A 16167-nucleotide genomic window follows, 5' to 3' on the forward strand; every position below is an offset into this window, starting at 1 on the left:
TGGAGTGTCATAGTGTTTCTCCTCCCAGCAGCCTCTCAGATGGAGCTCCTCCTCCAGCTCCATCCAGTCTCTGAGTCTTTACTGCTGGGCTCCTCCTCATCCCTCCTCCTCACAACCCTCTGCTCCTCACACACTAAACTGAGAAGCAGAGAATCTCTGTCCGCCTGTCCTTCGTCTATATATCTCCTCTGATCAATGCGTGGTGTCCAAATTGGTTGCAATTTGGAGGCTTTATCAAAAACTATTACTTTTTCCATTTTAATAGAAAAAAAACCGATTTCCATCCAAGGCGCTCTAATAACAGCCTCCCTCCCTCCTGCACACGTAGGCAGAATATAAATACATAAAATGCAGAATTTAAGTGTGCAACAGCTGCAAGCGCAGCACTCCTCCATCAGGGAAGGACGCGTCACGACTGACGAGAGCCAATCATGCGTCATCGTTTTAGGGGAAAGACTCATTTGAACCGACTCGTGACGTATGAGTCGTGATGTTCGACTGGTTACCAACTTATTTGGCAGCGAAGTGAAACATCTGCTGTGTTGAGTTCTCTGTCAGACCGGTCCTTCATCTCAACGTGAGCTCCTTAGACGAAACCTCCGGGGGCCCCCGGGCCCAAAAAAAAAAGGGGGGGGGGGGGGGGGGGGGGGGCTCAGTCGCCACCAGTTGTGTTGCGGTAGAGTCTTTTTCACTCGTCTGGACGAACGAAAAAGGACGAAAAAGGACAAACGGCGACACGCGGTTAAGAGCGAAGGACACGAGCATCAAGAGGATCCTCTTAGCTTAGCTCTGGATTCTGAGGGACAACATTAAATATACAATCTGTCCAAGTGAAACTCCAGCGCTGCAGGCCAGACTGGGATTAGACGACTCACACGGCTAGAAGCCCCTAGAATACAATACTTCTGCAGGTACAATGCGTCGTGTATCATGGCTGTTCAGTGTAGAGACAACCTTGAATGCATGGGTGTTGAATATTCTGGCAGCAGTGTTGTTATTATGGGGTTTATTGTGCTTTTCTTTTTTTTAAATTGGCTTGATTGAACGTAAACACAGCTGATTGGAACTTCTTTTGGTTTTTACACCATTTTCTTGGCACTTTTAAAAGCTGAAATCTTAAAAGTGTTTACTATGAAGCAGTGCGAACGTTTGACGTCTGGGACAGAATTCCCGTATTCCCTGAAGGCGACGTTCTCCTCGGAGGAAACAAAGGAGAGCTGAACTCTACAAAGAGTCTCGGTGGAGAAATAAAACCGATCTCCTCCCGCCGGCGACAGAGCGTACGCGGGCTTTGAGCTGGTAACCGGGGGAGTAATTGGCCTCGTTTCAACTTTTTTGAACACCGTGTTTCGGCGATCTAGTCTTTTGAAATTGTCCAATTTGCGCTCATGTAGCGAGGGTCGGCTGTGATTGAAAACATCTGGTGACAGATGTTAAAGAAGTTAAAAAAAAAACACAGGTCTGGGGGGTGGGGGGGGGCTCTCACCAGTTTAAATAGAAACTTACTCCATCATCGGATTTAACCACAATGTTATTTATTTATACATTATATTATATTATATATATTTCATAAATTATATTATATATTTTTATTTATTATTTTATTTATATTTTTTTTATTTAAACAAATATTTACTATAAATTTAACATTTTAAATAACACATTTTTTTCTGATGCAATGCTGGACATTAAATCACTCGTCATTGCATTGAGCAACAAGTCAATTATTCTATATTATATAACATATTGATTTCAACCTTGGTTTGTTCCTTTACATCGTCTTTATGTACCTTTTTGTACTTTATATACGCAACCTTGATATACTATCAGTGCATTTGTTTAATATACAATGTATTTTCTTACGAATATTTAATATTTGATTGACTATTTGCAACAGGTGTGGTATACCACCTGTGTTTGTAGATGCATTATACACTGAAGGGGCGGGACTCTGTTTTAGAAATAAAGCTTCTTATTATAACTCTATACGTAGAGCTGCATTGTGGGTAACGGTCCCAAAATGACTCATCCAATCATTCAGTGGCACTACTCCGTAGACGGCAGCCTTCACCGTCGTCTGGTCACACAGAACACACATCAAAACAACTAGAATAAAGAGTGAGGCCTGTGGGCAGGAAGGTAATGTTCTTCATCAATCTTCCTCTTTCCTTTGTTCGGAGGGCTTATGCACATTCCTGCTGGACTCAGCAGCAGGCAAATCCTCCTGTTTCCTCCGGTCCAATTTGGCAGCGGCGGCCCTGCTGAAAGTTTAATCTGAGAGGAAAGAAGGGAGCGAGGGAAGGAGGGAGGGAGGGAGCGAGGGCCAAGTGGAGGAGATCTGAAGGAAGTTTTGACGTCTTGTTGGGACCACAATTCAATTCTGTATGTGTGTGTCTGTCTCTGTGCGTGTGTGTGTGTGGTTGTGTCTGTGGTTGTGTGTGTGTGTGTGTGTGTCTCTGTGTGTGTGTGTGTGTGTGTGGTTGTGTCTCTGTGTGTGTGTGGTTGTGCCTGTGTGTGTGTGTGTGTGTGTGTGTGTGTGTGTGTGTGTGTGTGTGTGTGTGTGTGTGTGGTTGTGTCTGTACATGTGTGTCTGTGCGTGTGTGTGTGTGTGTGTGTGTGTGTGTGTGTGTGTGTGTAGCGCTGTCCTGGGTGCTGAATCGCTGCACCTATAGACGGACCGTCTCAACAGAGTCGTGTCTTCTTGTGTTACACGTTGACGAATAGACTTCCATCCATTTAACGATTCATCTGTTTCCACGTCTACATATGAACACATTCAACGTTTATGGTCCATCGCTGCGTCGATGCAATTATTGCACATTTTATGTTTTCATTTCAATAAAAAGAGAAATCCTAAAAGTCACATTTCTGTCATCAAACAGTTTGAGGAAAGTCAAGACAGCTTGTGTTTTCATTCGCCCAGGTGGCTTATGGGAAAAAAAAACACATCAAATAAAAAATGTGTTTTACTCACAACGTGCTTTGAGACAAACTCTTCCCGTCTGTTTTTTTCCATTGGACCTGTACATGTTGTACTCCTTTAGTCATGTCACAGTATTACACAACGCTGAGTGATCATAATAATACATATGATCCCTTCAAACTGATATTTAATAACATCTGACTCTTTCAACCAACTCAAAGAGTATAAACGTTACTCGGCTGACCTCGCTTCCTCTATCCTCGGCCCCTCGATTTTGGACGATATCGCTTCCTCCATCCTAAATACTTCATTACCGCCTCCGTCACGAAGACAAATCACTGCATCCATGGAGCAGATACAATTGGGAGATTTTACATCACGGGATGTTTTGACGGTGTCTAAATACGTTTTTGCTGTTGCTCCCTTTAAGCTCCGTCAAGCCGACGTTCCCCAACGATGATTGGAAAACCAGGACAGATCAAAAGGAAGACTTTGGTACTACCTTCCTGTGAACTAGTAGTATCCCAGACTACCAGAGCAGATACAACGATTCGCTAACGATTCACGGCATCAAACTTCTACGTCAGGCGACAAAGCCGCCGTAGACCTGAGACAAATGGTACGACAGTGTTGGACTCCCATCAGTGTAAACAATAGGTTTGGAGCTTTTAGTCCTTACCGGAATCAACGGTGATGTGGACATTACTGGAGCTCTGAAGTGCTTTGGATAAAAGCATCCAGCTGACAGCGTTCATCAACTTTAAAAGACTTCAGGATCTGCTCCAGGATCTCTGTCTAAAGCTTATTTAATATCTCGCCGCCTGCAATCAATCCAGCAGGCCAGCGCGCACGGTCAGCACTTTTGTTTCCAATACGGACTTTCACACCCGAGCTCGAGACAACATCTCGGCACATCTCGGCTTTTAGGAATTTGACTCCGCCGCTGGGTCGCGGATAAGCGGATCAAGGCGTCTCCTTCCAAACCACTCAGCCTTTTTGGTGTCGTGTTTATTCAACGCTCCTTCAACAACAGCGTCTGAATGCTTTGGCCGCATTCAAACCTCCACAGAGTCGACCTTCCACCGACTTTACATCGAGACGTCAGCCGTTGGTTTGTGGACCGATGATTTGAAGCCTCGAGTCCAGCAATTTGGCCGTCGGCCATCTTGGCTTTTTTTTTTTTTTGCAACCGGTGAACAGGAAGTGACCATATCTGGACTGAGGAGGAGTGACGTAGAGATAAACGTCTCTGGTAAGAGACCTGTCAATCACCGTGTAGCCCCGCCCCCTAAAGCATCCCCTGCTTTATGGTCTGTTTGACTCTAAATGGAGCATAATGTACTAAATGAACATCATGCTGTATTGAAGAAGACTGTAAACTAGAGATTGAGACCACCAACATACCAATCATGCCACCGTCACCAACTCATGTCAGTACATCCTGTTGGGATGTTGTCTGGCTGGAAGAAGCTTAAAACTACTAAAAATGTGGTAAATGAAACAAATAGAAACCATTATCTATCATCCACTGGACAGGAGACGAGTATCACTGACTGATTTGGTCATGTATTAGTATTGCGTTAGGGTGTTCCAATCTATTCCACCGGTCAAATCTCACAGTTAATACATGTTGGTGGTGCAAGGCCATATAAAAGGTCTTTTTATGGCCCCAGAGTTGGATCATCTATTCTATTCTGGATTGCCTGACTCTGTAGCTCCACACATGTCATTTCTGTTTCATCCGTCTTCACGCCCATGGGTGCATTGCCACGTCGACCCAACACAACCGTTTATCCCAGGATGCAATGCTTCGTTTTCGCCCCGGGGGAGCCATTCATGTGAAGACGTGACCTAGATTACGAGCTAAAGCTACACGGCCGTCACCGTATCCACACACACGCACCCCTGCAGAGACACAGGAACGAATACCCGATCGCTCGGCAGATTACACTCCTCAGTGTCCATTGATTAGGAAAGCCGGGAGATCAAAGCGCTACTTGATCCAGCATTGTGGTTCTATGGGATTCTGGATGAGGCGTTAAACAGAATCTATACCAACAGAGCATCATGGAGATGAGCAGACGGAGGGGCAGTTACTTTCCAAAGAAACACCATGAAAACAGCATTACTGCTCTGAAGTAAACAGAGAGGACACGTTTAAACAGCAGCAGTCTTGAACTATTTATTCAAGTTTCTCACCAAAAACTACTATTTTACAAAACTACATTTGTTATAAAGTTATAAATTACTGTCCCAACACTCATTTTTACTGATTGCAGCTTGAACGCATCACGATGTAAGTCAATGCAACCTCCGTTAGCCGTTATTTAGCTTGCAGGACTGTGCTATCCCGTGGCTGCTAACTGCTAACAGCTAACGGCTAACTAGCTCTCCTGCAGATTTCAGCACTGATTTGTTGTGCACAATGTCGAATTATCAGGGAAACAATAGGGTGCACGAGAATGTTTAACCTCTGGTGTGAAGTAATAGTTTGCACATGCTCAGTAACGATCAGGCAGGATGTACAGGCTCAGGAAGTGAGTGACACGTGTTGTTGTTGTTCCTGTGTAGCGTAAATGAGCTGATATATGATGACGTGATATCGGATCGGCGCTTTGACTCACGTCCTCGCCGAGACAGAATCCAGCATCTTAGGCTGCGTCAGAGTCCTATATGTGGAAACAACCCTGGTCTCTATGGGCAGAATGACGTACACACACACACAACCAACAGCATCTCGTAATGGACGAAGCAGGTACCGGCGCTGCAGCACTGGGCCGACGGCGGGTCCAGGTGTCCAAACCTCAGCCCAGTTTTACATCATCCAGCCTCTAGCAACTTGACGCCCGAGGCAGTTTGTGCTTATCATTCACTGTGAGCACGTCATCATGAGAGGTTCTCCACACAGAAATCATCAGACAAGCTTTAGGGGAAACCAGTAAAGCAGCAACAGGTTCATAATAAGTATATATTTAACTATGTTCTAGTGAGGTCACATTCTGGGCTGCAAATAATGATTATTGCCATTTTTATGTCATTAAATGATGTTTTAGTCCAATCAAAATATCAAACAATGATATAAAAGCAAATCCTCACATTGGAGAATGTTTCTTTTGTTTGTTTGTTGCGTTAGCAAAACGTAATAATAATGGACATGATGCTGTAAAAAGATGTATTTGTGTTTTCATATTTTATTCATATGCAGGTACAGAGAACAAAGGCTCAGGTGTGCTGACATGGTGTTCCTTCCGATTGCCAATATTTGTAAAGCTACATGATCTATTTTTGATCTCAGCAAGTTAATCTAAAAGTGGTGTCTTTTATAGAAGCTAACGAAAGGCTATAAAGGACTTTTTTAAGATGCGTAAAAGCTTCTTAAATTCACCACAGGGCTATTTATTGACATGTTTAATATCGTAGAACAAAACGTTACAATCTGATTTCAGGTATCTAATTAAAAACATAATACAAAAACATTGACTTTGAGGCGAGGGAAGTGGAAACGTGCCGACTGGTTTCTTAGTTTTAGGACTCATTCCTCTACTGAGGTCCACTCTTTGATCGCTAAACGTCGCCCAAAGATGGGAAATTAAAAAGCGCCTTTTCAGTAATATTCTGTGGAAAAAAAAAAACCTTAAAAGAATAATTCTGTTTTTGTGTTATCAAAATGAGCAGAGACGTGGTTGAGCAGCGTGAATGCTGCTGGAGCAGAGGAGCATGTGATTGTGAGTTGAAGGCAGCTCGCTGTGCCGGACGCAGCTTGAACCGAGCTTTACTCGAGCGTGAACCGCATTTCCTTAACAAGGTCGTGTTTTATCCTCGCTTGAACCGCTTACCCTCCAGACAAAGGCTGTGTTTGTTGTATCTGTACTCAAAATCAGCTTCACTCATTCTTTCATTCACAGAAGGAAGGAGGAGAAAAACAAGAGGAAACCGGGCCAGGCAGTGAACTCAAGGTTACGAGAGCCCGGTGCCACAATAAGAGCCCGAGTCCTGTTACCATCACTTCTGTACAGAAATAAAACACTTCTGTCACCGTCGTGTCCTTAATAACTCTACGGAGGGAAAGTTCAATAGAAGCAAATGTACACAAACTGCTGTATATACACTGTATGTAATGCTCAGCCCAGAATTATGACAGGTCATCAATGCCAAAGGAAGGTCCACTAAGAGCCCGATTGAGCCTAAAACTAACTGTTGGTGGTTTTGTTGCCTGAACCTAACTGTTGGTGGTTTTGTTGCCTGAACCTAACTGTTGTTGGTTTTGTTGCCTGAACCTAACTGTTGTTGGTTTTGTTGCCTAACCCTACATGTTGGTGGTTTCGTTGCATTAACCTAACTGTTGGTGGTTTTGTTGCATTAACCTAACTGTTGATGGTTTTGTTGCATTAACCTAACTGTTGGTGGTTTTGTTGCATTAACCTAACTGTTGGTGGTTTTGTTGCATTAACCTAACTGTTGGTGGTTTCGTTGCATTAACCTAACTGTTGGTGGTTTCGTTGCATTAACCTAACTGTTGGTGGTTTCGTTGCCTAAACCAAACTGTTGGTGGTTTTGTTGCATTAACCTAACTGTTGATGGTTTTGTTGCATTAACCTAACTGTTGATGGTTTTGTTGCATTAACCTAACTGTTGGTGGTTTTGTTGCATTAACCTAACTGTTGGTGGTTTTGTTGCATTAACCTAACTGTTGGTGGTTTTGTTGCATTAACCTAACTGTTGGTGGTTTTGTTGCATTAACCTAACTGTTGGTGGTTTTGTTGCATTAACCTAACTGTTGGTGGTTTTGTTGCATTAACCTAACTGTACCAGCTGAGGGACATCTTTCCTCATGTTACTTCAGTCTGAGGTTAGGTTCAAAACACAAGTTAAAATGTGTAGAACGTCTTGGATTGACATTACCGTTAACGCATATATATTGCAGTAGGGTTTCACATTAAATGACAAAATGTCAAAGTGATTTAAATCCACAATTCACAGGCAATCAGGAATCCCTGTTCCCATCCAATCACTCAGCCTTTGAGCGTGTGTGTGTGTGTGTCCCTTTGGTACGAGATGTCAATGCTCCCAATAGTTACAGCAACTAGAGTCTGCTGCATCTCCAATACATTGCTTTCTCATTTCTGTGCTGCTCCCTCTTCCAAGACACACACACACACACACACACACACACACACACACACACACACACAATCAATACAGCCGAGCTCTGTAGGAGGACAAGATACGCCTCATCAATAATGGAAGTGTGTTATGTGAAGAGTGTGAGGCTCGACTCTCTGCCTCGTGTGTTACTGACCACCCTGTGACTAATAACCTGCAGATACCCAGCCTCGACCGCTACAAGGAGGCAGGAGAGAAAACACACACACACACACACACACACACACACACACACACACAAATGGAAAAACACAGGGTCTGAAATCACGTTCTTTTGCAGCCAGGTACGAGTATTTTATCTGTCTGAAGGAATAACATTTTATATCTGATGTGATTCAATGTTTCATACAGTTTGCGCAAAAAAACATCACAGAACAAAATCATGACTTACCATTACAAAGACACAATGTTTTAACAAAGAGCTTGATAATGTAACTAAATGCAACCAATGTTAACATTAGCTCAGTTGTGTAGCCAAGCAGCACTGTGCTGCCCACTGGCTGCTAACCGCTAACGCTAACTGACTCTCCTGACGATTTCAACAGGGATTTTGTTGTTCCCCTCAGGTTTATTACGCTTTGGAGTGTTTGACTCTCTCCGCCGTGGCTCCGTCCACAAACAAACAAACTGAAATATGATACAAGCATGCGTATGGCCTGACGATTTCACCCGCCAACTGCCAACGGTTTGTGCCAATTTCAGATATTGGAAACGCACACAAACGGCATCTATCGGCCGTTTAGCAGCAGCTCATAAAACAACACAGTTCCCTCCGGTTAATTTGCCAGACTGAACATTCAAATTTGACACAAAAGGCTCATGAGCATGCATCCTCACACACACACACACACACACACACACACACACACACAGAGAGAGGAAACTAAGTGAAAACACAGACGCAGAAACCCTTGAAAATACACAAATCCATCTGGCAACCGAAACACTCAGATAAACACGCATAAATTCACACTAAGCAAAGACCAACGTAGCATTTCGGCATCTATCTCAGCCCCCGATTATGCAGAAACAACCAATGCTTCTATTGATGTGTACATATTGATCATAATTTAAATAGAATGACATACAAAGGCAAAGGATGCCTGCAGCACGCAAGCCAATTTAATCCAGCTTTTGCTCCGCTAGTGTTTATTAATATTATCTTTATAAAGCTGGGACTGTGGGACCGGATGTTTCTGGATATTTTTTCTTCATCCACCATAGAAGCTTCAAGACTGTCGCCTCACAACAGAGGAAGGTGTGGAGGCCGGACGGGCCAAGGACACGAGCAGGTGTGAAGAAACACTATTATTGGTCGAGTGGGAAAAAGCCAGGGGTGTATTTTTAGTGTGATGTGTCAACGTGTACCTCACAAATATGGAAACAGGAAATAATTGGGGAGGCGCCGTTGTGTGTCCAGCAATGTCCAACATCCATGTTTACTAGCTGAGCCGTCTTCTCTCCTTTCCTTCCTTTGCTGAGAATCTTTGCCGGTTTACGGCGCTCCGATGATTGTGGTGAGAAACTCCACGAGACGTTTAGAACTCCTGAAACAACCGCTGCTGTTTTCTGGACTTCTGGATCACTTCCAGTGCCCCAATAAAAACACGGTGTCATGTTCCACACTCTCAGCCAGCAGAGAAGTTTACGATCACTTTAAGATAAGTGGCAAACCAAGCTAAACGGCTAATAACACCAAAAAGCTATACCTGAGGGGCAGCCGATGCTACAGAAATAATCAAACAAAGGAACGTTAGCCGTGACCTTTTTCTTGCTAACGGTAATCATGTTATCTTACAAATGTGTCAGCAATCAACCTAAAAATTGGTACTTTTCAACATCTCTTTAACATTACTAGACGTAGTAACGACCACAACCAACGTTAGCATTAGCAATACGTTAGCTAGTTGGCTAGCTTGCATTTCGCTAAAATTAGCTAACTGAAGACCTGATTATATATATATGCTAACGTTTGCTAACGTTATATGTTTGCTAATGTTATAACGTTTGCTAACGTTAGCTAACGTTGTATGCTAACGTTTGCTAACCGAAGACCTGACATATATATACATATATACACATATATATATATGTGTGTGTGTGTGTGTGTCGGTGAAGATTGAGACACCAAAGCAATGTGACTTTTCATGTCAACGTAGACGAGCTTAGCACGTAGCTTAGCATATCTAAGTGTTGTCAAATATTTAGGTAAAGTTGAGGTTCTGTCGGGTTCTAAGCTTTCAAAAGCAAACTGTTGTTAGAGCCACAGGGAAGGTCCATTACCAGAGAACATTCATTATTCCACTTTGCTGTGGAAAATGTGGCGTCACACTTGATTCATTGATGTTCAAAGGAACAACTTTGGTCCACACTCAAGCTAACAAGTCTATTTTCTTTTCCCATTTATAATTTGATCCCTTTTAACAACGTCCGTGTGTGAAATGTGTGTTTTTCCGAGACAACCCGCAAGTTCTCCCGGCCGCAACAAGAGCGGTCCAAGTCGTGCGACCTGCGCCGTCGTAGATAGCGGCTGCAGAGGCGGAAAAACCAGCAAAAACAGCTTCCGATACACAAACCACAGATGAAGAGAGAGGCTGAGCTGGACTGACCTCTCTGTGGGAAAGATAATCACTGCCAGTGGCAACACTTCTCTCTCTACAAACAAGGAATTTCCCTGATGACAGAGTGTTTGTTCTCCCACTTATTAATGCAGAACATTCTACTGGGTAAGGACGTGTGAAATATTACCAAAAGGTTCAAATACACCTCCTCTTATCCGACATATCGGTGATGCGTCTCTCTCTGCATTGTGGTTTCCCTGATCTTGTATTTCAATTCGCGAACACTCTTCCCTGAAGTGATATGCATCCTGCCGGAGGCATTATCACATAACCTTGTCCACAAGGGGAAGAGCAGGTCGTGTGTGTGTGTGTGTGTGTGTGTGTGTGTGTGTGTGTGTGAGAGACGAAGTGTGTGTGCACTCACGCATTGCATCCATGTGTGATTTACAACCGTGTGAGCAAACTGCCAATGGACGCAGACAGCAGTGGGAGAGAGAGGAGTTAGTCTGGCTTACCGAAGATATTAGTGGAATGTCCTTTCTTGGCGAGAGGCTTCAGCTCGTTGTGTCCCCATCCGTACTGTCTGTAGCTGTCCCACGCGTGCTTCATCATCTGAGAGGAGACAAACGACAACGTAAACGGCACGTTAGACAAATACGGAGTCTCCTGACTCGGCAAATGCACAACATCCTGCAGCTCACACGGCCGTACGCCCAGACGACGGCTCGCCGAAGACGGCGGGATAATGAAGTCTAAAATTTGCATCGTAATCGAGCTTAACGTTGGTATAACTAGGAGTCTGGTATAATGTGATTTCAGTGACAACAGATGTTCACGCTGTCACTAAAAAAACAATAAAAAAATATACACTGCAGAACAAAAAAAACCCAATTACATCATGTTGCTTCTTAATCGTCAAGATTAATCACATTTAATATGTAGTTGTAGATTCTTGCCAAATAGACCAGAGAGTACATAAAGAGAGGCAAAGCCCCGCCCCTTTTTGGTGGAAAATAGGTAGACAAAATGACTATTTGATCCTGTTTGAAATGTGCCATTAACGACACATATGTTTGTCAATTTAAAACACAATTCCGCACGTCTAGAAAAGTCGCATTTTGTCGTAAAACTGTTGACGGTGAAAATACGTTATTAGAAAGACTAAACACCTAAAAAAAAAAAAAATCCCATAAGTCTGTGTGTGTTTAGTACCAGGATGTTCTCACACCAACAACAGGGTCTCACTCGTTCCTTCTGATGAAAGGAGTCGCTGGATGAAACACGTCGGGTAAGATACCGTTACATCTACGTTAGCTACGTTAGCTACGCTAGCCAGCCAAGCTAACGGCCATGTTGGTGACGTTCATTGTGCGAGACGAGAGACGATGATTGATGATATTAACAATTGACAATCATTCATGTCACAATTGATCTGTTTGAAAGCAATGTATTCTGATGAAGGCCTTTGTTTTCTTTCAATATATTAAAACTGATTGGCACCTCAGGGCAGAGCTATTAATCAATCAACTCATCAATACAGCGCTACGTGTCTTGCGCGCACACGCACGCGCACGCGCACGCGCACGCACACGCGCACACACACACACACACACACACACACACACACACACACACACACACACACACACACACACACACACACACACACACACACACACACGATCACATAGAATGAGATGAACTGAACCAATACATGTTGGAAAGTGAAGACTAAAGACACAGGATCTCTGGAGGTCTAGACATGACGCCGAAGCCTTTAATCTGGAAAATGATGAATGTGAAGTCTGCCTTCTACACTAAACAGCAGGTCTATCTCTCACACACACACACACACACACACACACACACACACACACACGACAATGACCCATTTAACACAAGCTGAGGCTGTGTTTTGGAGCTGCCTCTTTGTGTTTTGTTTTAGAGCATTATTCTGTGTCTGTAGACACGCGTCTGCCGGATAGAACGAAAATCTATTCTTCAGATGAGGCTGAGAGAGAGAACGGCTCGGGGAGGAGGAGGAGGAGGGAGGAGGAGGATAAAAAAAGGAGAGCAGGAGATTGTGAGATGAGCCCTGACACGGAGGCTGATGCTGAGAAGAGGCGCTGCAGGGCAAACAGAGAAGATGACACAGCCGAGGAGAGGAAAGACTGCCAGCTCTTACTGAACTGCTCTCTTTCAATTTCAAAACCCTTCTTTATTCCTCCTCCACAGCCCTTTCCTCAAATTGTATCGACAACCTCAGAGAAGTACATTTTCTTTCTGTGTGGTGGTGTCAGTCACTGTCTGCTTCTATGGATATCTGTTGATTCCCTTCTCTCTCTATATATATATATATATATACTGTATACGGGCCGTCCACTTGGCAGCGTTCCTATCCGTCCATCTGCCGGCCTCTCTGTCTCCTCCTGCCAGCTTGTCACTTCATTTCTATGCTGACCTTGATGACGGTGACTAAGTTGGCACCGACGCCCCGCATCCTGCAGCACAGTTGTTCTTATTGTGCTCATTTTGTCACGACAAGGATCTTTTATTCTGTTGGTCCCTGTGGACTAAAGCTGTAGTGTCTCTGAGCACCAGAGTCCTTTTTATCTCATTCTACTGCAGCAGGGTCTGACAGTCTGACCCTCTCAGTCCTGGTTCTGGTTCTCCCGTTGCCTCCCTTCCCTCCAGCGGGTCCAGCAATACGTCCTGGGTCTCCAGCAGAGAGGAGAAGCTCTGCTCCTGGAGGAGGAGGAGGAGGAGGAGGAGGAGGAGGAGACGCTGCTGCCGGGAGCTGAACTCTCCTCCTCCCTCCGGAGCTCCGACTGCAGGTCCAAGACTGCAGGTGAAGCTGTACCTGGGTCTGTCCACGGTGGACCAGGTCTCTGCTGGAGGATCTGGTTCTGTCCACGGTGGACCAGGTATCTGCTGGAGGATCTGGGTCTGTCCACAGTGGACCAGGTCTCTGCTGGAGGATCTGGGTCTGTCCACAGTGGACCAGGTATCTGCTGGAGGATCTGGGTCTGTCCACAGTGGACCAGGTATCTGCTGGAGGATCTGGGTCTGTCCACGGTGGACCGGCCGCCGGGCAGCAGAGGATAAGCTAAACAAGCTATCAGCACACACACACACACACACACACACACACACACACACACACACACACACACACACACACACACACACACACACACACACACACACACACACACACACACACACACACACACACCAGGAAGTGGCTGATCAGCCTCCTTGGACTTCTCTCCATGCCTGTTTCCCGTCCTGCCAGCGTGGAGCTAACCGCTGCCTCTTGATGCCGCCATGTGAGGATTAGCATCCAGATCCTCGCCTCCTTTGAGCCGGCAGGCGGCCAAGCTAATAAAGACGAGGGCCAGGAGCCTCATTGTGTTCCTGGCCCTCGTGGCTTTTCCATGACGCACTCCACACTCCACACTCCACACACACACACACACACACACACACACACACACACACACACACACACACACACACACACACACACTCTGAAGGGGTATAAATCAAATTGATACACACCATGACATGGACACTTAAGTGTTGGCTGGCTCCCCTTGATCCGCGTTGATTGGATACTTCATCAAATTCTGATTGGCCCATATGCCAAGGACGAGCGCAACAGTGCAGGGTGCTCGGCAATGTTGACAAACTGCTTATTTAAAAAGGACCTTGGAATACTAATTGGGCATTAAACTACAAAATTCTGTGATTGATTCTGACAGCTACCTCTTGCCATCGCAGCATCTTTGGAGGCACAAAGAGGAGGAGGTGGAGGAGGAGGAGGAGGAGGTGGAGGAGGAGGAGGTGGAGGTGGAGGTGGTGGTTTGCATTGGCCGTAGTGGGCTGGTTCATTCACCGGCAATGAAAAGGCAAGAGCCAAACCCAACATTTTTAGTGATCTCTGGAGCATTTTTAAGCTTTGTTTTCTGACTTAAGAGTTGGTGACATACGATGTGTTCAAGGACCGTCGGAAAGATAATAAATCTGACGATAACGACGGTCTTCATAGCTTCTGGCTGTGATAAACATTGTAGTTTTGGCGATTGTTTGCACGCATTTCCATCCCGCCGGTTAGGGTTCATTCATTCATTCATCCTACAAGCCGTAGATGAATTTTAAAGTGCCGCTCGAGTGCTTCACTGAGACGAGCTTTGAGAGGACGGTTCACGGATCCATTCATGAGAGAAAACACCTTGAAATGCGACACCAACACAGCAAGATGTGAAGACGAATCGCCGGGGGTCGAGATTTTCCTTTTTTTTTTCCAAGTGGCTGATGTTACCATGGCTGCCTGAACAAAGCATCCCAAACCGCTGTGTTCATTTACGCTCATACAATACAGAGCTGCAGAAAACAGATGTAAAGGAGACATCATCTCAGCCAAACCGTCGGGTTGCTTTGGTTGGTTTCCCAGAGACTTGGTCGGGACCCGCAGGTGGGTCCAGAGGAGACTCCATGTAGCCCAGAGTTACTCTTCCACACGCATTGTTTTTGGTAGTGAGTCTGTCAAACACCTGAGTCGACTCTCAGCCACCTGCTTGTTTCCTAAAAACACTGAAATCATATTTCCCCCCCCCCTTATCAAAGCCGGGGCAGGACGGGGATTGTGCGGTTTAATAAACCGTGTCCCTCCTCCCACGCCATGTTAAGAAGGTCCCGCATCCAGCGAGTCCCACACAGTCCCTCTACGTCTGGGACTGTGGAGCCTGACGACAAGCAGCAGCAGCAGCAGCAGCAGCAGCAGCTTGTGGTGCAGGATGACAACTCTCCACAAGCAACGCACACAGTCTGCTGCTCTGCATGATTCATCTCCTCCTCTGTGGCAGCTGCCGGCTGAGTCCGGGAGTCACCGTCATCCTTCTCACAAACACGGAGGCTACTTTAGAGCCCGGTTTGTCTCTAGAAGGTGGTCTCAACAGAAATTGCAACAAAAAAAAAATTATTGAAATAGCGAATCTCAAAACGTACAAATCTCAACGTTTATCGAATGTCAGCAGCCGGACAGCAAGTCCTGAAGACATCGCTTCTTGTTCCGATTCACAAAAAAAAAAAAAAAAAACGGGTCTTTTTTTTGCAAAATGATGTTAAGTATTTCACACAAATGAGGCACACGTCTCAGTATTTATTGCCTGGAGTGAAAGTTATTATCGACCCGTTGATGTTTGTGTCGTTTCTTTTTAAAAAGGCGCCACAAATACACGCCGTTGTTTGACAACCTGGGACACGCGGTCAAAACACGGTTCTGATTCGGTGACATATTTTTGTTCCGAGGCAACAAACAGGAGTTGCCCGTCGCTCCGCTGGTGTAATTACCTCCAGGTGGCCGTCGAAAAAATGTCCAAACACAGTCTGGTTTAAAAGGTGCGGCGGAACGTGCCGGCGTGAGACCGCCGCCGATAAAACCCTGGAGGGAGGACTCGTTAAGACGGCTCCAAGTGCTTGATAACGTACTCTGATGTGCACCAGAACCTGCAACCT

The 16167-nt window shown here is 45.1% G+C and overlaps 1 protein-coding gene across 3 annotated transcripts in view; it reads right to left on the reverse strand.

Moving 5' to 3' along the window:
• Positions 1–16167, reverse strand: part of man1a2 (mannosidase, alpha, class 1A, member 2) — a 100738-nt gene that overhangs the window by 49133 nt on the left and 35438 nt on the right. For all 3 annotated transcript variants that reach the window (XR_011102203.1, XR_011102202.1, XM_068704620.1), the window contains exon 4: positions 11163–11259. Coding sequence is in view for 1 of the 3 variants with exons in the window: in XM_068704620.1 (XP_068560721.1) it covers positions 11163–11259 (97 nt within the window). In the remaining 2 variants the exon portion in view is untranslated. The remainder of the gene's footprint in view (positions 1–11162; positions 11260–16167) is intronic.

This window comes from Cebidichthys violaceus, unplaced genomic scaffold (genome assembly GCF_023349555.1).
Source record: "Cebidichthys violaceus isolate CVI_PGR_0920_01 unplaced genomic scaffold, fCebVio1.0.p SCAF_97, whole genome shotgun sequence".
Classification (NCBI taxonomy): domain Eukaryota; kingdom Metazoa; phylum Chordata; class Actinopteri; order Perciformes; family Stichaeidae; genus Cebidichthys; species Cebidichthys violaceus.